Here is a 24337-nt window from a genome sequence, read left to right as displayed (position 1 = left end):
TCCACATAATTATGAGATGAGGTCCCTGGCCTCAGAATTTGCCGCCTCGTTGAGGAAGTATGAGTATGAACTCATCCCGATGAAACTAGCAATAGCAGACTCCATAAAATTAGGTGTTAAGTCCCATGGTCAATCTCACATTTGATATTAAAATTATAGCTTGCTTAAAGAGTATGGAGGCTACTAAGAAATTTATGCCAGATCACGTCACTGGGTGTCTTCCTGGCTTGTTCCAGACCCTGCACCGTGGAGCCTGGGTATGCTGGGGTTTCAGAATGGCAGATGCCACCTCTCTCTGGGTTTCCCTCTTCCCTTGGGTACGTGCCTTCTCTTTGTGAGGTCCCTTTGTGTATATGGAGCTCATGTTGCTGTCTTCTGCTGTCACAGGGGAGGGAGGAATTAGAAAAGCAGAGGAGGAGCTTTGATGCTGTTGCCATGGGAGAGAGAGCGCCAGTCTCCAGCAAGAGCCCAGTGCAGAGCCAGCTACATAATCCACAGGGTCCAGTGCAAAAAGTATTAAGATTTTTGAGATAGCGATAGAATAGCGTTAAACCAGATGTGAGGCCCATGTAACTGCATGGCTCCCAGAAGGCTAGCCCTGGTCCAGGGGGCTGGAAACAGGACAGACAGTACATCACTTTAACTTGCAAATAACCTGCCTGTCAGGGGACCCGGTGGTCTGTGGAGGCGAGGGAAGGAGGCAGGACCAGAGGATAGGAGATAGTGCGGGGGGCGGGGGGGGGGGTGTGTGTGTGTGCTGTGTATAGTTAGGTTTGCTCCAGGGCAACTGTATCTGCCACTCTCTGCCTGCACCCAGGGGAGAGGCTGAGGCCCAAGGATGGATGCGTCCCCACCCCTCTCCACAAGGGGCTCAGTCTGTTCCTGTTGAGGTCCTGGAGCCAAGGCCAAGGAGCCAAGGTGGGGACCCAGGAGAATGGGAAGACGGCAGCCCAGGAATTGCACTGGGTCCTTCTGCCCCGGCCCCGGGGTTCCCCTTCCTTCCCCACCAGGTCCTCACCTCAGTCTTGGTTCCTGTGTTCTCTGTGGAGCTCTGCACCCGGGCTGCCGGAAACTAGCTGCGGGTCAATGTCTCTCTCCGTTCAGCAATCAGACGGGCCGAATGTAATCCTTTGTGGGGCCAGGAGCACAGCTGAAATGTGTCCAGCTCCAGAGGGTAAGAATTGCCAACTCTGACCCTGGGGATGGGGACACCTTCCTTTGACAAAACAATGCTGCCTGGGGTTCCTCCCATCTAATAAGTCTTCAGAGAATCTTCCCGCTGCAGCTTCCCTGTACTTACTATCCTCAAGGGCGCTGGCTTGCCGCCCAGCACTGGTGGCCCCGAGCGTCCCTCTCTACCTCCACTGCAGGGGCGTCTGTCCTTGGCTGCACCCTTCGGGGAGCTTTGAAAACTACTCCTGCCTGTCCCCCCACCCCAACATCCTGTTGGAGCCGGTCTGGCCACCAGGATTTTTAAATTCTCTGCTGCCCAGTTTGCTCACCTCCACCCACATGACCCTCGTCGCCGCAGCTGCTCAGGCCACACTACAGGTGACACTTGCTCTCCAGCGGTGGATCCTCCTGACTCAGACTGACTCCTGGAGAAGCAAGTGCTGGGGAAAGGAGTGGGAACTACCTCTGTCTCTGTCCCATTCTGGCCCCACCTCCCGAGGGGAGGAGCCTCAGACCTCCACCCAAACGTGCCTGTTGTTTGCCTGCTTCCTGTTGTGGGACCACCTGGCCGCCCAGCACCTGCTCTCCCATATTTCTTTGTGTTCTGCTTTTTCTCCATCTTCTTTATCTCTTGCTTCAAATGTCTCCCTGGCTTCGGCTTTCTGCATGCAGGTCTCCAGGGAGCGCCTTTTCTATCCTGCCACCTCCTCACCTGTTTGTCCACCTGCGGCAGCAGCTGCTGCCAGCCCTACCTTCCAACCCCTCCCACTTTCTATCCCCGCCCTGGGTGGGGGGGGGGGGCGGGCAGCCCTGGACCCCATGCCCATACCTGGTCACACAGCACACCTGCACGCTCACACAGCACACTTAGCACGCCTCTCCGCCCTGACCAGCAGCTGCCCCTGTGGCAGCACCAGGGAGACCCCCCTGCCTAGAGCAGCATTGTGAGCAGAGGTGCTGCTGACCCCGCTGCTTCCTTTCTAGGGCCTAGGCTGTGTGCTTTGCAGGTTTCCGGGGCCAATGCAAAACCTTGCTTGTCTGCTCAGCCTCCTGGGCCAGATGTTTCCTGTTTAGTGGTTTCATTTTCTTAAAAATCTAGTCTCTTTTTGGGGTGCAGGGCTGGGCCCCAACAACACTGAGGAAGAGGCACACATCACTTCTGAGGATTCTCTGTGCCTCTCGCACATACCCCTCCTACCTCCAGGCACCCAGGGCTTCTCGCTGCACCCTTGCTGGACCTACTGCTTCTTACCAAAACCCTCTGGGAACTGAGGATGGTGAGGGCTTAACAGCCTCTAGAAATGATTCTGATTGGAGACAGGTTGGACACAGACACTGTAGTTGTTTTTTCAACCCTGGATGCACAGTGGAATTGCACCAGGAGCTTTAAAAAATACCTGTTCCCAGGCCCCTGCTGACTTAAGTGGTCTGGGGTGGGACCTGGGCCTCAGAATCAGGCGATTCTCATCCAGTCGGGGCTAAGCACCCTTACGCAAGGATCTCAAAATCTGGACCTTGACCCAGCAGCATCTGTATGATCTGAGAGTTGCTAGAAGTTCAGATTTTTGCTACCACCCAAATCCACTAAATCAAAATCTTCAGGGTTGAGGGCCAGGGATCTGTGTTTTAATGACTACTGTAGATGATTCTTCTATGCACAAGAGTTTGCAAACCAGGGCATTATAACCTGCAAAGCAAGGGAAAGGGATGGCCAGAGGCAGCATCCTATCTCTGAGTCTACACCAGTGGTTTTCAAAGTGTGGTCCCTGGATCAACAACAGCATCACATGGGAGCTTGTTAGAAATGCACATTCTCAGGTCTGGCCCCAGACCTATTGTATCAGACACTCTGGGAGTTGGACCCAGCACTGTTTAACAAGTACTGTAGGTGAACCTGATGTGTGTTCAAGTTTGAGAGCTACTGGTCTGCCATCTACCTGCCTCACCCAAGACCATTACATGATTTGGGTCTAAACCATGGAGACTCTATAAGGAAAGGATGGTAGAAAAAACATTTGTAGAGGCTTGAAGTTATTACCCATCAAATGATGATATACTTCTGGTCAGATGGTGTGTACTATTCTGCAGAGTTCCTTCTCCGAGGACTATGCAGGGAGTATATGTTGGGAAGGAGTTTCAGAGGCAAGATTCAGGCAGCTGGCCCGCCTGAGATTCTGTGTGTCCATTATGTGTATGTGGTTCTATGTGTGAAACAGATCACAAGATCCAGCCGGAATGAGTGAGTGGGCTCTGTAGAGGGAGACAGAGCGGGGAGAGGAGGTGTTTCTATTAATCAATCATTTCCCAGGGCCAATATGTGCCTATCAGTGGCTAGTTCTCTGAAGGAAAGACACGAAACCCAAAAACAATTGCATGTGTGTATATATAGATGTACTTACATATGTGAGCATATTAGTATGTGGGATATATGTCTGAATGCATAAATGCATGTGTATACGTAGGCAGTTGTATCTCTTTGCTCATGCACATGTGTATGTACGTACTCCTGTGGTAGTGTGTGGTATTATGTATCTATATGTGAACACGTGTGCATGTATGTGTGCATATGAATGTGTGTGTGTGTGTGTGTGTGTGTGTGTTATATGTGTGGGTGTTTACATTAGAACCACTATCCTCATAGGACTTACAGTCTATTTGGAGAAAAGACCCACATAATTGAAACAAAGAACAACTGTGCAGTACCCTCCACGGTAGTGACCTTGAGGGATTAAGGAAACAGGGCGTCTCGGGGAGTTCATTTTGAGAAAGTTTTCCTAAAACAAGTAAGGTAGGAGAGGAAGGAAGGAGGACAGTCCAAATGGTGAAATGAGGGAACAGCCTTAAGGTACCCCACTTGGGTCACACCTGAGCTCTGTCCAGTGTCCAGCCAGTCCTTTCCTCAGCACCTTGAAGCTAAGAAAAGGTTCTGATCTGGCCCCTCTGGCCTGAACACCACATTTTAAAGAAAACCAACGAGAAGATGTCCAGACTTTCCTGGGCATTTCTGGTCACTGGGACTCGAGGAATCGGGATAAGAATGGAAGGTAAGAGTGTGAGCTCCTCTATCTGCATCCCACACTGATGGATTCTGGCGTGGACTAGTTACATTCCAGGAGTTCTTATTTAGCCTCTACATCAACACTGCTCTTAGGAACCATTCTCATTGTGTAGATTAGCCCCAGCCAGTAAGGAACAGAGAAGGGCTGGATTCAAAACCAGGTCCATTTGACTTCAGAGCTGGGAACTTTCCACACCTAACCTCCTGGTTGACTCGCCAATTAGGTTTGATGACTGTGGGAGGTTTTGTGAGTTTATCATCTCGGGGGTCCCCACTCTTTGTGAGCCCAGCTGATAGTCTCCACACCACCGCTTTCATTCTCAGGAATGTCTTTTCTGTCCCACCTTTTTGCAATCTCTGTAACAACAAAATTTCCCTTTCTTTCCACATTTTATCTGAGATTCTAAAACATTGCAAAGCAGAAATGCATAACGTGTTCATTACTGTTGTTATGCTCGGGATTACAATGTTCCTGTAATTTGGAGGCAAAACACAGAATTATTTTAATATATAAAAATTATATTTAATATGTTAAAAATACATATTTTAAGTTATAAAATATGTATAAACGCTTTCAAGTGTTGGTGCAGACAGAATGGAGCACCTTGGGGCTTTGCAGACCGACCCTGCCCCAATTCTGGGGTCACTGGGAAACTGTCAGAGGTTCTGACAGGCTGAGCAGAGCACATGCTAAGCCCCAGTTCAGATTTTTTCTAGCAGAGCTGAGTTACCCATGTGGCTTAGTTCCTGCATGTTATCTTCATCGGCCCAGGAGAGGTGCCTGTCTTCATTCTTCTTGAGTGTATGAAAGTGTATATGTTTTTTTCATTTGTATACTCCACTATCATTTCTCTTTTTTGCTTGTGTGAGTGCTTACAAACGGTCTATTGTTGTTTGGTGCACATGCATTTTTATTTATGCAAATGATATTGATAACAAATGCCATATTTGGTTTTTTTATTTATTTTATTTTAGAGAGAGAGAGAGTATGTGAGTGATGGGGGAGAGTGGAGGAGAGGCAGAGAGGGGGAGAGAGAGAATCTCAAGGGAGCTCCATGCTCAGTGTGGAGCCTGATGTAGGGCTCATTCCCACAACACCCAGCTCATGATCTGAGCCAAAATCAAGAGTCGGCACTCAACCGACTGAGCCACCCAGGTGCCCTGAAATGTCACATATTTAGTTTTAGCCCAGCACCGGGTTTTTAAGATCTGTCGACATTGCTCTGTCTGTGGTCCTGGGCATCTACCTGCTGTGGGGACTGAACACACGCCCCACTCTGCTTAGCCTCTGCCTTCTCCAGCTCTCCCACCCCAGTCAATGCCGTGATGAAGAGCCTGCCTCGTGACCCATGTGGGAGCGGGGGTACTTTCCCTGAGAACTTTTCCCTGAGAACACACTCTGGAGGGGAGTTTCTAGGTCACAGAGGGTGGATAGACTTTTTTTAAATTAAGTATAATGTATTGTCAAGTTGGCTAACACACAGTGCAAACACTGTGCTTTTGGCTTAGGAAGTAGATTCCAGTGATTCATCGCTTAAACACAACATCCAGTGCTCATCCCAACAAGTGCCCTCCTCAGTGCCCATCACCCATTTTCCCTCCTCCCCCCCCAACAACTCTCAGTTTGTTCTCTGTATTTAAGTGTCTCTTATGGTTTGTCTCCCTCTCTGTAATGCTTTTTGCCCCTTCCCTTCCCCCATGGTCTTCTGTGAAGTTTCTCAAATTCCACATACAAGTGAAATCATATGATATCTGTCTTTCTCTGACTGACTTATTTTACTTAGTGTAATACCCTCCAGTTGCATCTACGTTGTTGCAAATGGCAAGATTTCATTCTTTTTCATTGCCGAGTAGTATTCCATTGTGTGTGTGTGTGTGTGTGTGTGTGTGTGTGTGTGTATGTGTGTGTATACCACTTCTTCTTTATCCATTCATCTAATGCTACTAAATACTGAGGACCTGCTCTCCAAGTGCTGCACCAGCCACCTCCTACCAGTGCTTTATGAGGATCCCATGCTTGTTTTATGGTGTAATAAATACATGGTCTGTGTTGCAGATGTTCTATGGGTGCTTAAGGAAAAGTGTGTGTTCTCTGTTTGGATTTTTGGAGGGGGGGTGTTGACTGGGAGGGTTGATAATCCTACATGTAAATAATAGCTCACACTTATCGATCCTCTTGTTATATGTCTATAAACTCTGTTCACCTTTTGTTCTTTTGATATATCAGTTTCTGAGGTTTTGGTAAAAGCTACAATTATTGATTTATTTATTTCTCCCTGAAGTGCAGTCAATTGCTGCTTGATGTATTTAAGGTTGATCGTTTATGCACATATGTGTTTTATGATAATTTGTGTATGATAATTATGTACTCTTCACTCTTCTCCTACTCCTTTTTACATCATTCTTTGTTTTTTTTTTTTAATTTTATTTAAACTAAACAAAAAAAAAACACAATTTACTCATTTCTCCCACTTCCCACCTTTCACCTCTGGCCATCACCAATTTGTTCTGTCTCTATGAGCTTGCTTTTTATTTTAATGTTTATTTTTGAGAAAGAGAGACAGAGCATGAGCAGGAGAGGGGCAGAGAGAGAGGAAGACACAGAATCTGAAACAGGCTTCAAGATCTGAGCTGTCAGCACAGACAGTGGGGCTCGAACTCATGGACCATGAGATCATGACCTGAGCCAAAGTTGGACGCTTAACTGACTGAGCCACCCAGGTGCCCCTGAACTTACTTTTTAAAAAAAAATTATTTAGTTTTGGATTCCACATATAAATGAGATCATATGGTATTTGTCTTTCTCTATCTGACTTATTTCACTTAGCATAACACCCTCAGCATCCATCCATGTTGTCACAAATGACAAGACATCATTCTTTTTTTTTTTTAATGTTTATTTATTTTGAGAGAGAGAGAGAAAGCAAGCTCACATATGCGCACAAGCAGGGGAGGGGCGGAGAGGGAGAGGGAGAGAGAGAGAATCCCAAGCAGGCTCTGCACTGTCAGAGCAGAGCTCAGCATGGGGCTTGATCTTACCAACCGTGAGATCATAACCTGAGCCGACATCAAGAATCAGATGCTTAACTGACTGAGCCACCCAGGCACCCCGATCTCATTGTTTTTTATAGCTGAATAATATTTCACTGTATATCCATTCCATATTTTCTTTATTCATTCATTTATCGATGGACACTTAGGTTGTTGCTATGTCTCAGCTTTGTAAATAATGGTGAAATGAACATAGGGGTGCAGATATCTTTTCGAGTTAGTTTTTTTTGTATTCTTTGGGTAGATACCCAGAAGTGGGATTGCTGGATCATAGGATAGTTTTATTTTTCATTTTTTTGAGGAGCCTCCATACTGTCTTCCACAGAGGCTGCACCAGTTTGCATTCCCACCAACAGGGCATGAGGGTTCCCTTTTCCCCACCTCCTTACCAGCACTTATTGTTTCCTGTCTTTTTGATACTAGACATTCTGGCAGGTGAACTGATACCTCATTGTGGTTTTGATTTGCATTTTCCTGATGACTCATGATGTAGATCATTCTCTGTTTTTTAACTTTTTCTGCCTCCAATTTCACTTTTTCAAGGTATTATGGTTGATGCCCTAAACTTTTCTTTTGGTCCACGTTTATTTATTTATTTGAATTTTTTTTTGTATTTAAACATTCATGTCTTTTGTTTTAACTTTTTAAGTTTATTTATTTATTTTGAGAGAGAGAGAGTGCTCGCGCACATGAGCAGGGGATGGGCAGAGAGAGAGAAGGAGAGAGAGAATACCGACTGAGACACCCAGGCGCCCTTATGTCTTTCTGTTTTAAATGTTTTTCTTGAGAAAAGAAAATGGTGAAGTCTTTTCTCAAAAGTGCGACTGAAGGGTCTCTTTCAGTGGTAAATTTAATAGTTAACATTTTTTTTTTATTTTGCTCAATTGCTGTCATATTATGACTAATTTCTACTTTCTGGGTTTTTTTTTGTTGTTGTTGTTCTTATTGTCTTTTTGCGGGGGAGGAATTTTTTCTTTCTTTGCCGCTTTCCATTGGAAAGAGAATTTTCTTTTAGTTCAAAAATTCTAATTCTAATTTTGTTCTCATGGTGGTTGCTCTTATCACTCATTTTATTCTTTGTGGAATTTTTAAACATATCAATTTCTGTACAAGCCAAGTACTCTAACAGGCTCTCCTATCTCTTTTGTCTACCTCTCCCCTTGCCAATCATTTAATATTCCACTTTTGGTTGTTACAGTTACATTTGTTCTATTTTCCCCCCTTCGGTCCCAATGAACAACAAACGCTACCAAGGTATTTGATCACCTTGCACTTCCTGTGTCCCTTGCAACATTTCCTGGATTTGTTCCTAGTTGCATACTTCCACCTGGTGTGTTTTCAGTGTCGGACTCTGTGGGTAAATCTTCTGAGCTTTTGTTAATGCCTGGGAACATGATTGTTATCCTTGCAGATGCCTCCTGTGTGTGGAATGGCATCTATGTGGCATCACAGAATCGAATACATTGGCTTAGTCTCTGAGCCTCGGGTCTGGAGCCCTACCGCTGTCCTCTTTCTTCCCACCAAACTGGCCTGGTGGTGGTGTGCTGGTAAGCTGTCTGGGGAAAAAAGGTCCAGATTTATAGTCTGCTGCGGGAAATACTCCCCTCCCCTTGAAGCTGACTTCAAGCCATTGGTGTGATGGGATTGATGCACTCATTTGCACAACTGGCTGGTTGTGTTGGAACTGGTGGGACCTGACTCCCTCTCTTTGTTGATGCCTAATTGAGATGCTGAAATCCTGTGGCCATCATGTATTTTCATACATTGAATTCTTTTATCCCATCCATTTCCACCTTGCTTGGTATCCTGGGCCAACTCAATTTTCTTTATAGATGAGGATATTGAAATACTTAGAACAGCTGAGGGGATTTGTTAGTGGTCACTAAGCAGAATGGTATGCACATGGAGGGTTTCCTGTTCTAATAAACCCAGATTATAACACTTTGGTGGAAAATACACGAAAAGTGCTATTTTAATGGTTCGATGTCATCACGTAGAGGTTTTGGGGTAGCTGAGTGAGCTGTGAGCAGAAACAACCATCTAGGGAAATTCCTGGATGCCTGATCTTCAGAGAGCCACAACTCCATGGTCATTAAAATATAGCTTGAGACCTTCTTGGCCGCAAGGTGTGATCCCAAACTCAGAGGTAGCCTCTGGAATGTGACTCATTCCCCTTTCCCATGTGCGGGATTTGCTTCCAGTGGGAAGTGTTCCATTTTCCTGGAGAAGTCATAATGGCTAGATATGATCTGGTAGAGAAATAGGCAGACCAGTGCTCTTGGGGTGGCAGAAAATGGCTGGGATCTCAGGGAAGACAGAGAAAAGAAAAGATAAATGCAGACACCGGCTTTTCCCAAATAATGGATTTTGGCCAAATGTAAGTCTTTCTTAAAGCTGCATTTAGAGAGGATCTGTCCCCTCCCCCTTGCCTTCTTCCCCCCATCTTGTATCCTCACCCCATCATGCTAAACTAGAATGTGTAAGATGGGGGAAGGGTGTCCTACCAAGTGCTCTGATGGTTTATCCCTGTCCTGCAGGGGAGGGGTGGGGGATGCTGAGCCACGTGCCTTCTCACAAAGGGCTCCTGTGGGTTAGGGGCTCAATGCCATAAAAAGATTAAATAACAAGAGTTACTGACATTCAAGAGGGGCTGGGTTTGTAATTTGGGGGTGCAAGACTAAAACACCATTCACTAGAAAGTGAGATGTGTTGCTAACAGCCTGTATTTCTACTCAAACAGAAATAGAAGACCACAGTCATTTCTGTATAATTCCCTTTGTATGCAAATCAAACCCTCTTTTGATGATTTGTAACCCATCCCATCCCTTGTCAGACACATGCTTGACCATGGAAAACCCCTCAGATGGGCAATGTGTGAACAGCGTAAGTGAGCCCCATTTTAAGAAAATCCCGATACCATTTTGTGAACTTAACCGTTTAATGACAGCATGTTTATGAATACTACTAAAGAAAAAACATTTGTTTAAAACATGATTTAAATGTTGAAAAAGATCAGTTTTCATCTTATGACATTTCCAGAAATATTTCTGTTATGTAAAGGAAGGCACATTGGCATTTCCAGTGAATTTAAGTTCCTAACCCCAAATCTGGAGAACATCTTCTCGTGACTCAAGAACAAATCTCAGAACATTAAAAATTTCCTGCCTCTTCTCCAGGTAAGCGCTCCATCTATTACTTGACTCAAAGTAATTACTTGATGGTCACACTGATTTCATCAGTTTACGGGAGAGAGAGAAGAATCAACACTTCCGAGGTGGGAGGGACTGAATCCTTCCCTGTCATGAAACCAGTAAGAATTCAAGGCTGAGAGCAGGGATGCGTTCACTCCAGATGGCAGGGGCTCCCTAGGGGCAGAGCTAGGGCCAAACCATCCTATCGCCTTCCAGGCTGATGCATGTTTCCTGGAACTGTGCATGGCTCCATAAAATGACTGAGTTGGAGGCTCATGCCACCAATCCCCGTCCCCTTCTTGATGAGTTCTCTTTAGGGATGTGGCTTATTTTGCAGAAGAGGGCAAATTCCCTTCAAAGGGAGCTCTTATGGTATGAGTTGTGAGTACGAAGTCTAAACTAACGGTATCTTTGATAAATGTTGTACATCTTAGAACAGAGAGGTTCCTAAATGGTGACTAGACATGTATTTCCCTATGTGGGGAAAAACTAGGGTGTAGGCTTGCTTGGGGAAAGAATCACAGAACAGACAGAAAGGGAGTTTACGTGGCCTTCAGCCTGGGGACCTGGATGACCTGATGAAGGCTGAGTACACAGTGACATGTTTTGGAAAAGGCAGCCTAGGAGACATCATAGGCCTGGTACTTTGTTATGGTTGATGCTCTTCTGTTTTTCTCCTGGGATAGGTAGTAGATGCGATTGGCCTCTGGGTAGGTAACTTTGCTGAGTGGAAGCTTGTAGATGGCAGGGTTGTTGGTCGTCAGGAGCAGGAAGGTGAGTGCTGAGAGGCAAAAGGGCCAGGTGCATGGTGGCAGTCCAAACTGGGCAGGGGAAGAAAGGAGACACACACGAGAAGCCTTGATTATATCAGATGCTTTGGCCTGTTTCATCAGCCCTTAACACTCCCCTACAGCCCTGGGTAGAGGACGGGATGCTTTGTGGGTATTGAGAGGAATAATACTTCTTGACCAATATAAATAAAAGCATGTCAGTGCTGTCTGCCTGAATTGCAACAGGTGGATGCACATTCTCCAAAATGCAGCCATTGGAACCCTATTACAATATGGCTTTATGTAGAAGTCATGTTTTGCCTTGGGCTGTCTGGCTAGGTTATACCTTCAACTCTAGGAACTGACCATTGCCTGCCTCTCCCATAGCCCCTGTTGAAGGAGTAGCATTGGCAGCCATTTTGTAGCTCACGATCTTTCTTTGGTCACAGCTGATTGGACTCCAGCAATGCGACTTCCACAGGCAGATGGCCTGGGAGTTGAATCCTCTTTTGAGAATTTGAACTAAGAGAGACTGGGCTTTTAGTCTGAAAGGACTAGAGAGCCAACCAGTGCTGGGTGGCCGCTAGGGGGCTGTGTGCAGCAGAAGAAACCCACCACAGACACAGGGAGATAGAACAGACATCTGGAGAGAGGCAGAGATGTAATGTCCTAGTCCTAGGGGTTGGAGGTGGAGGGTAGCTGCCTCTATTCTCAAGGGCTCCCCCGTTCCCAGCTCTCCTTCTCATGGTGTTGACCTATTTTTTCTTCCTTAAGATGCCCTGAGGCTTTTCAAAACAAAATGTTTATTTATTTTTGAGAGAAAGAGAGAGAGAGAGCGAGCAGTGAGGGGCAGAGAGAGAGTGGCAAGGGGCAGAGACAGACCAGTGAGGGGCAGAGAGAGAGAGTGGGAGACAGAGGATGATCCAAGGTGGGCTCTGTGCTATAGCAGAGAGCCCAATGTGGGGCTCGAACTCGTGAACCAAACTGTGAGATCATGACCTGAGCCAAAGTTGGACACTTAGCCGACTGAGCCACCCAGGTGGCCCATGCCCTGCGGCTTTTTAATACACCTCTCACTCTTCCTTGAGATCACTTGAGTGGAGAGCTTGGTGATAAGGGGTCTGCAGACTCAACTATAAGGCTGACCAAATCATGTTCCCCCACACCCAACCTCATTTCCTTATAAGCAGTAAAGACCTCAGAAAACACCACGGGGATAACAATGCCAGTAATGTGCTGCTCAAAGATGTCACTGCTGGGTGAGACTTGGAGAAGGACTACAGCAGCCAGAACCATGGCCGTAAAAATACCCACGAGTAATGAATTCCACCCAACAAGTCTCTCCAAAGCCCTGCTCACACTACACAGTGTGTTTTGGGAAGAACCCTCTGGAGCCCCACAGTGGGAAAGAAAGTAGGTCTGGAGTTCACATCTCAGACCCACATCTCAGCTCCAACCAAATAACTTGTTAAAGTTATTTCATCCGTCTGAAACCTATTTCCTCAATAGTAAAGTAGGGATAACAGTGTCCACTCAGACAGTTAATGCCTAGTGCATATATAGGACTCAGTAAACAGCCCTCAGCACTCAGTAAACAGCGGTCATGATTGTCAAGTGGGGGGGGGGGCACATGGAAGACAGGGTTGCGTGTATGAGTGCCAGTGAGGAAGCAGAGGAGTGCAGCTCCCAAGTGCTCTGTCTGTGGAGGGTGTGAAGGGGCTCATAAATGTCACTTGACATTTTTATATTGTTGTTCAAGCAGATTGGACATTCCTTCCACGGGAGTAAATAGCCTGCACTTTTTTGTCTCCCTGAGAGTGTTCAGCATAGTGTCCTAAACATAGTAGGCACACAGAAAGTAAACTCGAGTTCAAAAAAAGTCTAAATGGAATGGTATTGCCTCTAACTCCTCTGCCCACAGAGGAAAAGGGCCAGTCATCCTCTAAATGCCTGTGATCAGAAACAAAAGCCTCCTGTTTGCATCCCTTCCAGTACCTTGCCCAGGGAAGGCACGTGACACATATTCACTGGCTGGACAGTCAGGTGGAAGGATGGGTACAAATGATGGGAAAGCCTGGAGAGCAAAGGAGCCGCAGAGACCATACCCTATGCTCTAGTTACCTGCCCATTCTTCTGATGGCTGACCATTCAGCCCCAGCTCTTAGATTCCCCATGGTGCAGGCTTGCTATCTTAGGGTTTTATTCAGTCATCATTTCTTGAGCACCTATTATGTGCTGGGTGTTGTAATAGGTACTATGGATAAAGACTAGAATACAGCCGGGCCCCTGTTCTGAAGGAGCACATGGGCTGAAGTTGGAAAAGGAAGAATATGTATAAGGCTCGTCACCATACTGTACGTCAAGTGTCATAGCAGAGGCATGTACAAGATTCACCAGAGCCCAGAGGAGGATTTAGCCCACTGGGAGACATAGGATGGTACCAGGGAAGGCGGGTTCTATTGCTTAGAAAATTCCTTCCTATGCTAAGTTCAACCTGGCCAGTATCCCTAAGGGTGAGGAAGGGATTTGTGCAGGTGTGAGTAAAATGCCCACCTTCATCCCTACCTTCAGGACCACTGGGACTTTTCCTGGTTGCTTTTATCAAATGTGCCCTTGAACCCTTATCTAAAAGGGGGAGGCATCAACTGCGGGCTGAGCCCTGAACACTCTGTGCCGGGCCGGGGGCCCTACCCAGTGTACGTGGGGGCTGGGGCTGGCCATGTGGCTTCTCCTGTCTCAGACACCACCTCACACTAGGGCTCAGACAAGGAAGGGATTCTTGGACTGGTGCATGTGCGCATAGCCACCAGCGCTGGCTTCTCTCAGGTATTGCTGGGCCTTGGTTCCCTGTCTTCCCTGGAGACTTCCCTCATGACCCCCTCAACTCCTAGTTGCCAATGGATGAATGGAGATGTACCCTGGCCCATAAGTTAGTTGGGCAGTTGATCTATAAACATACAAAAAAAATTAAATAATAAAGATTTAAAACTAGTTCTAGGGGATGATGCAGCCGAAAGAATTCGAGTTACAAGATAGTGTTCTTCAAATTGTCCTTCTATAACAAGCTCCACTGGCCCCCTGACAATGGGGTCTGTTTGACCGGTGGTTGACATTGAACCTTTAGAGACCCAGCTCCTTCTGTCTAGCAGGTGCTGAGGCAAGCGGTGTGATTTGAGATGAGAAGGATGAGTTGGGGAAGGGTCCCCGGAGGATAGGCTTGCATTGGCTGTGGGGAGCTGAAAGAACGGGGGAAGGGCATTGTGGCACGTTCTTAGCCGACGCTGACTCACCACAGACAGCACGTTAGCCAGCGCAGCACCCAGGTAGGCCGCAAACAGAGCTGGGAAAAGAACCAAGAAACAGTCCAGTGACTGACGGTGCCTCAAGCTTAGTCTACATATTATCTCCCCAGACATTTTATGCCACAAATGCTATCTCTCAGATTAAAATAAAACTTGAATTATGTTTCTATTAGTTGACAGCCCTGAAATGTGTTAAATTCCAGGCAAATGCCGGTACAGCTAAGACAGCAGATGAACTTTGTTAAAAAAGGGCCAGAATGGAGTGATTATGGTTCTCTTGGGTCCCACCACCTTGCATTCTAGCAAAGGAACATTTAGCAGCATAAACCGTACATGAAAATTTTACTATACAGCCAAGGCAAGTGGATCCCAGAGCTCCCCGCTGGAATATTTCACCGCGAGTTATTAATGTAATACGGGTTTCCAGGGAGGAACAGCATTCTGTAAGCCTGAGGAAGACCAAATATGCCCACTGTCTTGTCATCCCGGCTCTGCCTGCAGAGGGTACGGCCAGGCTGGCCACTGGGAAGAGCCACGTGCCGGTAAGAGGTGACGCTCTGTAAAAACGAGCAAGTGTAATTGGGCTTTGCTTCTGAACTCTCAATTTCTCAACCGAAAGCATCTCAATTGCCCTCAGGATATTAACAACAGCAAATCTTTATTAGAGAGTCACTGAGCACCTGGCTGGTAGCCATGTGACCACATCCTTCAGCATTCCTCTGGCGTAAGCATTATTTGAAGGTCCTAATGATGAGTATTTGGGTGCTTAAAGTTAATCTCCATATCTGAGGTAAATCACCCAATTCTATACATAAAGATTAATTTGGGTAAGGGTTGCTCTGTCGGTTGGCTCCAATCACCAGCCAGGAGAGTAGCAATCACAGAGACAACCCATGAACAACAACCAAACAGCCACCGTCTAAAAGTTCTGTCTTCGTGTGGCTGAACACTCTGTGTTCCGTGAAAACAGTTTTTACTGTGTGAATCGTTGAACAACCACTCAAAACCGTTTTAGATAAAAACGCTTTTGTGAAGCAAACGATCCTCCCGTTTATCTTTGGGGGATCCAGAGAATCTTCAGGGTGGTTTTCCCCGCAGGGACAGTCACAGGTGGCGCTGAAGGTGCAAAGGGAGCTAGTGGTGGTCCCTACCACAGGCGATGGCCAGGAAGTGGGTCTGCCAGGTGATGACGTAGAACATGCCTCCTATGGCAATGCAGGCCAGCGTGCTGTTGAAGCCACACAGGCCGAAGTAGATGGAGTCCAAGGGCGTTGCAATAGTGAGGGCTGCGAGAGAAGGCAGGCATCAGTGTTGAGTTTGGGGGGGGGGGGGGTCTCGTGGGGCTCGCCTGCTCTTCCTGAAAACCACCATAGTTCTCAAAGCCCAGACCAATCATCCTCTTAGGCATTTATAAAAAAGAACTTCTGATTTTATTCAGTGAAAAAATAACTAAAGGAAACAAATGGCCATAGAGTCACATGAGTATTAGTGGTGATGCCGTTATAGGTAGAAGAGAGCCTTCTGAGCATAGACTCTGCAGCCTTTTAAATCAGAGAAGTTCCTTTCCCTGCCAAGAAAGAGGACTTTTCCTTCTTCACTGATATTTTTTTAAGAGAGAGAGAGAGAGAAAGCACACGAGTGGTGCGGGAGGTGGGGAGAAAGAGAGAGAGAGAGAGAGAGAGAGAGAGAGAGAGAGAGAGAGAATCTTAATCCATGCTGACATGGAGCCAAACGTGGGGCTCCATCCCACGACCCTGGGATCATGACCTTAGCCAAATCAAGAGTTGGACGCTAACTGATTGAGCCACCCAGGCGCTCCTTCACTGATATCTCCGTGTTCTCTAGTGGAATATCATCCCTTGAGACAAGACTTAAAATACAAACATGACTGGAATTAACCTCTCCAAACTTTAAATTTATACTAAGGTGTAACTGACTCACACCGAATCCTTTCGGGAAGGCAGCTTTTGCTCAGAAACGCATGAGGGCACTGGCACCCAAAGTAGGGAACCAGGGTACAATGGAAGGGGCGAAAGTTTGTAGGAATAAGCGGGGGTGGGGAGGTGGGTATCGAAAACACCTGTCACCATTTTCTTCGGAGCTGACTCGAGACACTAACATCCGTATGGCCCATTAACACGTCAGAAGTGATGACACTGACCTGCCAACATCCCCATGGTGGAGCCGATCGCAGCGTGTAGGCAAATGAGAGGTGAAGATATGAACAGAGCTATGAGGAAAATGCCTCCAGTCCAGGGGTTGTCACAGCCATACACCTGGCCGACTCCAACAGGGATGGCTCTCAAGAGCTGCAGGTGCAAAGGGTCACATGCAGTTAAGGAGGCAGAAGAGACAACTTGAACCTTGGCTGGAAAAGATTCGTGCCAAGCCTTGTACACCAACAGTTCGCAACAGGTTTCTGAGACATTTTTATCCAAATAGGTTAACTCTAAAAGGAACACAAGCCTTATTGTTTTAATCTTAGGTTCTTAGAACAATAGGAGTTTAGGGTGTTAAGTTTCCTTTCTTTAGAAACATGAGTGTAAGGCACTCAACCCCCAGTGAAGAGACACTAAAAACTTTTCAAATGAGGCTATTATTCATCAGTAAAGCAGGAGATGTCTGATCAAAGTTGGGGTTTAAAAGCTCTCCTGTAACACTAAAAAAAACCCTAAAATTATGACCAAAAGGCTGAATATTATGTGAAAGAGTAGTCCTTTGTGTTTCCAAGAATAAGGTGTCTGGGCTGTGGTCACGTTAGCTCAGTCTGGGTGAACACCTGGACTCGTATCCAGAGAAGAATCCCTGAGAAGGCAGTATCATGGTATGCGCGTTTTTGATTGAGAAGCCAAGTAAACGGTGACTGATAGACGAGTCCCTGCTTGCATCAGGCCTCCGTGTATCTCAGGGGGTGCGGGGCCTGTCTGCAAACGTGAAGGGTTTGATGAGGCCAGGGTCCACTGCCTTGTGGGCACTTGCACATGTGTTATGCAGTTCCAGAAAAGGATCCTGGGCATGCAGCCTTCCCCAGCAACTGGGATTGGGGTCCTATGGTTTGGAAGGTTGGCCAAAGGCCCTTGAGCTAGGAAAGTGCATAAGGGAGGGGGCTCTGGGCCACGCAGGGGACACTGGGGTATGTCTTACCCCTCAGACAGTGAGCTGAGGAGAAACGGAGTCCTGGGGCGAGGGTGTGCGTATATTAGGAGGGGGCAGCTCTTCTCTCAGCCCATGCCCTCTGGGGGTGTGCGGAGACAGGAGGACACTGAAGGGGCTGTGGGTTGGCCTAGTGGGCTAACCCTCCAGACTCTGTCTTCTGTTACCCCAGGAACAGAGAACAGGGTGGGGGCTCTGGCATTACCACGTGGGTCAGGGCAGGCAGGTGGGAGAGCTTCATACAGAGGCAGTGGTGCTGGGCAGTTTAGTCCTGAGCTGGTGACACCCTCCAGGGGGCCCTGCAGTGGCCAAGGAGCTGAGGAACTCATGGGGTTTCAACATTGTTGGGAGTTTTAGACTCTCTGACATTTACTTGTTTCCCCAACACTCAAGGCTCTCATGAATGGTTAAAAAGATGAAACATATTAGTCCTTATTATAATCCATTTAATTGGCTAGAAAGTTACTTCTATAAAAGGTTAAAAAAAATTTTAATGTTTATTTTTTAGAGAGTCAGAGACAGAGCTTGAGTGGGGGAGGGGCAGAGAGAGAGGGAGACACGGAATCCAAAGCAGGCTCCAGGCTCTGAGCTGTCAGAACATTGCCTGACACGAGGCTCGAACTCACAAACTGTGAGATCATGAGGTGAGCTAAAGTCAGATGCTTAACTGACTGAGCCACCCAGGCGCCCCTAGAAAGTTACTTCTTAAAATGGCAACCACCAAAAATGGAATTTTTCTTTCTTGGAACTTGGGGGTTCTAAAATATTTGTACAGGATTCCCTAGCTGTTTTTCAATTCTACAAAATGCCTAGATATCTTTCCATTGAACATGTGGCACAGAGAATGCAAAATGTCTTAAACTTACCTTTCCTAACATCAGCTCCTCAGAGCCAACGGTTTAGAGCGATTATGCCTTCAAGAGATGTTGCTGGGGTTAATGCCATGGAAAGGAAGCCTACGGAGTGAATTGCCAACCTTTTCTCACCTCTGGCTCATGAGGGTCCTCTCACACACACACACCAATCAACAAGGATGAAGCTAACACTAACACAAATATTTCTTTTACTAAATAATGTGCCTTAGTGTAAATGCACGGTCCTTTTTACCATGCTGTGCTGTTGTGTACTATGAAACGCTAAATGAAACTAGGCATCGTTATTTCTGAAAGGTCCTCAACAAGCCCAAGTGGCTTTGTGGTTAGATGATCAATTGACAATAACAAAGTTGTAGAGTGGGCCCAGACCATGGGGTAGTTTAGTGTAATGCAATGCAGGAGAACCTCAGACAAAATGTCTTCTTAATTATCTTGGAAGACTTCTAGAGGCCAGCATTATATACAAAATGCTTGTAAAAAACATTAAAAGTTCTGATATATAGATGTTTCTTAATGGAGGAACACCTGCACTTTATGGTGTGACCTTGGAAAGCCAATGGAATCAACTCTGGAGGTTGGAACAGAGACTTTAGCCCACAGGTGGTTGTGTGACATGTATGCCTTTAATGGTTCAGTGTGATTGATGGAAGGAAATAGACAATGTAAGTTGAATGAAAACTGGAAGAAAGCATCAAAAAGACTTTTTCCAAAAGGAAAAAGGAAAGAAACCAGTTCTAACAGTCAGGAGGCCAGAGTGCTAATCTTTAAAAAAAATTTTTTTAATGTTTATTTTTGAGAGAGAGAGAGAGAGAGAGAGAGAGAGAGAGAGAGAGACAACAAGTGGGGGAGGAGCAGAGAGAGAGGGAGACACAGAATCGAAGCAGGCTCCAGGCTCTGAGCTGTCAGCATAGAGCCTGACGCAGGACTCGAACTCACAAACCGTGAGATCATGACCTGAGCCAAAGGCAGACGCACAACCAACTGAACCACCCAGGCTCCCCTAGAGTGCTAATCTTGACTTTGCTCTTCACTAGTTAGCTGTGTGACCTCAGGCCTCAGTTTTTTCCTCTGTGCTATGACAGTGTGGCACCAGAAATAGTCTTGTTAGCTTCTAGAAAAAGAAAGGAAAAGGATGGTGGCTAATGAGATACTGCACGTCCACTGCCTTGTATGGTATGATTGTTAATAGTCATCATTTGTGAATACTTCTGATGTGCAGAGTCAGTAAATGCCACTTTAACATTGCATTTGGACAGACGCTGCCTTCTTGCTTCCGTGTTACCTACCAAGGGCACTTGGACCTCTGACCAGGTGATGTTGGGCACGGAGGATGGAGGCTGCAGCAGCATCGTGGGGAAGAAGAGGTTGTAGTGGCCGGTGGCTGCCAGGTACAGGGTCACAGCGATGTTGAAGGGCAGCGTGAAGACGGGGAGGTCCCACTTGCTGAAGATGGTGCCCAGGGCACTGCAGAGGATGGGGCTGCAACAGAAACATAAAAGACTGTTCAAGAAGCTCCGGCCCTGACACTAGACCTAGCAGGAGTAGAGGGGTCCCTGGACTTTCCTGAGGAAAAGCAGCCCGCTGGGTATGTTCTCTGAGGCCGACTGGCCCTGAGCAGGTCTCCTTCTGGCCCCCTCCGTGGGCCTGGCACGGTGATGGGGCAGATGCCCAGGCTCCATTTCAGAAAGTGGGAAGACCTAAGGCAAGGGGTCACAGAACTTCCTTGATAAGTCATATAGCTCCACGCTCAGGCATGAGGAGAGAGGACAAGCTGGGGGAGTGACCAGGGAGGGGGATCTCATTCATTCGTCCATTCATCCATTCATTCAACAAATGTTTGTTGAGCAGCTAAGAGTAGCAAGCCTCCATCCAGAGTGTCCTATGATTTCTGGAGGAGAAGGGGAGCTGAGCCCTGATCCTCTGAGGGCTCTGTCTGGTGGCTGGTCCTTTAGCCCACCCTAGGAGGTTGTCTCAGTCTGGTCAGGGGATTCTAAGGACAGGAAAAAGCTAGGTGTGGTGGGGGGGGGGGCGGGGGAGGCAGGAGGAATGAGAAGGTTTCCAGAAACTGACAGGAAGCTGTAGGGTGGCTCTTCACCTTTCTCTGTCCTCTGGTTGAGTAGGACCAGAAACCCTGTTAAGTCTTAAAAAAAAAAGAGTAAAGAAGGGCTCCTGGGTGGCTAAGTCAGTTAAGCATCTGACTCTCAGTTTTGGCTCAGGTCATGATCTCACAGTTTGTGAGTTCGAGCCCCACATCAGGCTCTGTGCTGACATCACGGGGCCTGCTTGGGATTCTCTTTCTCTTCCTCTCTCTCTGCTCCTCCCCAGCTCATTCTCTCTCTCTTAAAAATAAATTAAAAGAAAAAAAGAGTCAAGAACGGTAGGTAATGAGAGTGCCCGCAGATCACCCGGCACAGTGCTATCGCTGCATGACATTAGCAGTTATTTGCAGTGGATGTTTCTGTGAGAGCTAAGTCAATGCCACCTTAAGACTGAGTTTAGACAGACAGCTGGGGAGCTGGGATGAAGAGGTTGGCAGCCCTTGACTGCACCCACAGCCTTAGGAGCACACTTACCAAGACATGGACATAATGACAACAGGGAACAGAAGCCACCAGTAGTAGCTGCCCTTGTCTGAGAACACAGCCATCAGCAGCCCCACCAGCACCCCGTTGTATCCGTGAAGTCCTGCTGCGATGGCGGACCTGGGGGGATGGAGGAGGGCTGGTGAAGGGGGGACTCCCCAGGGCTGAGGAGGGCCACTGCCTTCTTGCTTTTCCTTCTGACTCACATTTTCCTCACTGGGGCCTGACTGCATACACACCTTCAAGCAGATGGCTCCTCTGGGGATGAGAAGGGAAGACATCAACCCTTTGCATTTCCCTGGACAGTGTGTAGATGTTACCAAATAATCAGGGGATGGTTGTGTTTAGTTATTAGTGTCCTTATTCTGAGGAGTTTCTGAGCTTGGAGGCCAGCAGTAAGGAGATGGGAAATGGTCCCCACGGGAAGTGACCTCTGGCTTCATGCTTGGACCCTGGGTGTCCTGGAACTTACCTGTCCTGGCTCAGGATGAGGGCTGTCAAAGTGGACACAACAGTTCCCAAGCAGCCGGAGATGGCCCACCAGGGGTTCTGGACGAAGAGGCCAAGGACGATGAGGATGCCACTGAGGGGGTTGTTCACAAACATCACCTGTGATGTGCCCCGGAGGACCCAGTCAAGGAACTGGAACACTGGGGATTTGTCTAAAATGAACCAGGGCAGGGAGTCGGTCAATGCTCAGGTGTGCTGGCCCTGGGGGAGACTTCAGTGGGCGGATGGAGGGTCGGGGAAGCTCCATGTCCAATGTGGGTTCACAGGGCACCAGCCTCTGCTGTCACCTGCCCCAGAAGAGGGTGAACCAAGAACCCAAGAGGGTGTTTGACTGCCCAGAAAACTCTTCAGACCCATCACCAGCTGGTTGTGGTCTTTAGGTTGTTTTTCAAGCAGTGGGGATAAGGTACCCTGAGCTATCTATGTCTCTGTGATAGGAGCATGAATTTTCAAGAAGACATATCCAAAAAGATAATTCTTTTGCTGCCCAGAGGGTGTCAAACCCATGGCCTGAGCCCTGGGAAGATTCCTAGAAAGAACTTATCTGAATAGTAGATATAATTCTTCCAAGAGTCATCTGTAGGGTGGGCACTTTTTTAGAACGCTGACTCTAGAATCCCATGCCTAAATGCCCATCCCCTGATGGGATATTTGTTGAGCACAACTGCTAACATTCAGAAATGAGAGCTCACACACTGACATGTATTGTATTTCTACCCCAAGAGACTGCATTTGTGTCCTACCAGCAAAATCCCTGTCCCTTCTAAAAGACCGAAATGGCACTCAGTCTAGTCTATCAAGAAGGCACTGTGCCTTCTGGGGACGGCTGGAAGTGACACTTTAGGGGTAGGGTCAAGGGCTTTGCTCTCAGGACCTTTACCTTTAAGACCCTCACCACACTCCTTCATCTCCCCTGTGATGTAGCTGAGGGCTCTGCTGACCCTCTTCCCACTGGCGGCCATGTGACTCTGAATCCAGGAAGTCTTGGAAACGTTCGCTTCCACCTTTATCTCAGTGTTCTCCTCCATGGTGTCTAGATCCTGCCCGGGGACAAGAGACAGAAAGACGCCCCCACATCCTGTGTTTCTCATCCTGAGAAGCGACACCTGTGCTGGCTCTGGGGCCAAGCTAATATTTTCATTTGCTATTTAGAGAAATTGCTGTTTAATCATCTCCATGTTTCTGTAGACTAGAACACCTTTTGTCTTGTTTGACATGTTACCTCACTTAATATGGCCAACAACCTTGCAGTACAACAGGATACTGTATTTATCCTCATTCTATGGGTGAGGGCTAGGGCCTGGATGGAAGGTTCTCATTGGCAAAGGTCAAGGTCAAACAGCAGAATCGATATTTAATCACAGATCTTTAGACTCTTTATTAAACCATTACTTCTACTATACCACACTCTTTCCAGGTGAACTTATTCCTTATTCCACACCCCCCAACATGTCTAGTCTTTAAAATTTAACTGTCCATAAAATTAAACATATAAAGATTCTGTTTTTGAAAATTGGTACCAGCTTGTTTCCCAAATGCTTGAATGCCAGATTTAGAGAAGACAGATAACTAATTCAAATAAAAGGGATATGAAATTTTATAAAGTAGACTATGAAAAATAGACATTTTTATCCCAGGTAATTATGTTTCTGGAAATATGAATTCAAGAAACATCTTTTCTGGCCCTCTCTCCCTAATCTGCTGCAGGTTCTGTGTCTGTAGGACCCTGCCCGATTCAGGCCACTCTTTACTCACCAGCAATTCAACCGTGGGCTTCCGGTACTGATAGGGAAAAGGGTCTTTGGTTTGCCTCTCCTGGTGTTCGCCTTTTCCAAACACTGGAGTTGAAAGAAAGCACATCATCAATTAGGACACCTCTACCCTGGCGTATTAGCAGCAAATTCTTACAGTTTTCCTATTCCACTTGAGGAAGCCCAGAACTGTTGTATCTTGCAGCTGGAAGACCCCTTTTCATTTTACTGGTCAAGAACCCATTTGGGTTCTCACTTTGGGTAAAAAATGTACATCCCCATGTAAGCAGGACACTTTATACAGGAATTTAGGGAGTTCTGAGACTTGAGTGTTTCGGCCTTGGTGCTTTGGTTCCCTCTTGTGATCAAGTGTGAGGATGGCAGGCTGGGCTCTGAACACCCTGTATTTTCAGACTGAAGGGACCATTCCCACTGAATTCATGAGCTTTCAGGGAACCTAAGCACTAGAAAGATCCATCAATGGCACCATGTGCCCACTTTTGAAAGGGCAGGGGCTGCAAATAACAGTGTTTTTGGGAAGTTGCACTATGCAGAAGAAACAAACTAATTTTGGAATCTTTGAAAGAAAAGGTGGGAGCAAAGAAAACTCCTCTAGACGTTGAGGCCAGGTGCATGGCACCCTGATGGACCTGCTGCTTGTGTGTGAAGCCCCCCTCTGTCTTCCATTGAGCAATTCCCATGAAACCCATATCTCAGTTTCCTTTGCACGCTCTGCTAGTGCTCCCCACCCCCTCGGCCCCCAACCACAGTGATAGAGGATGTTTGGAGGGTGATTGTTAGAAGAAAGCCACACAGTCTTCCTTGACATGCTAGTGGCACCTGTCAAATACAAACCCCCGGGATAGAGGGTCCTCGAGCTAACTCAATGCCCTCTCCATCTTGTGTGACGTTTTCCCACAC

General features: G+C 47.0%; 2 protein-coding genes across 2 annotated transcripts in view; both read right to left on the bottom strand.

The window, feature by feature from the left end:
• Nucleotides 1–1825, bottom strand: part of LOC132665006 (urea transporter 1) — a 53996-nt gene extending 52171 nt beyond the window's left edge. The window contains exons 1-2 of the mRNA XM_078435286.2: nt 1503–1825; nt 1019–1150 (exon numbers count right to left, since the gene is read on the bottom strand). The gene's annotated coding sequence lies outside the window, so the exon portion shown is untranslated. The remainder of the gene's footprint in view (nt 1–1018; nt 1151–1502) is intronic.
• An 8411-nt stretch (nt 1826–10236) lies between these two features.
• Nucleotides 10237–24337, bottom strand: part of SLC14A2 (solute carrier family 14 member 2) — a 425016-nt gene continuing 410915 nt past the window's right edge. Inside the window, exons 17-25 of the mRNA XM_078435288.2 lie at nt 23421–23503; nt 22546–22705; nt 21628–21817; nt 21147–21275; nt 19860–20052; nt 16707–16854; nt 15697–15831; nt 14534–14583; nt 10237–11294 (exon numbers count right to left, since the gene is read on the bottom strand). Coding sequence (XP_078291414.2) covers nt 11094–11294; nt 14534–14583; nt 15697–15831; nt 16707–16854; nt 19860–20052; nt 21147–21275; nt 21628–21817; nt 22546–22705; nt 23421–23503 — 1289 coding nt within the window. The 3' untranslated portion in view covers nt 10237–11093. The remainder of the gene's footprint in view (nt 11295–14533; nt 14584–15696; nt 15832–16706; nt 16855–19859; nt 20053–21146; nt 21276–21627; nt 21818–22545; nt 22706–23420; nt 23504–24337) is intronic.

The sequence above is a fragment of the Panthera onca genome, chromosome D3, assembly GCF_046562875.1.
Source record: "Panthera onca isolate mPanOnc1 chromosome D3, mPanOnc1 haplotype 2, whole genome shotgun sequence".
In the NCBI taxonomy this organism is placed as follows: domain Eukaryota; kingdom Metazoa; phylum Chordata; class Mammalia; order Carnivora; family Felidae; genus Panthera; species Panthera onca.
Note: the sequence above shows the minus strand (reverse complement) of the source record. Positions and strands in the feature narration are given on the sequence as shown.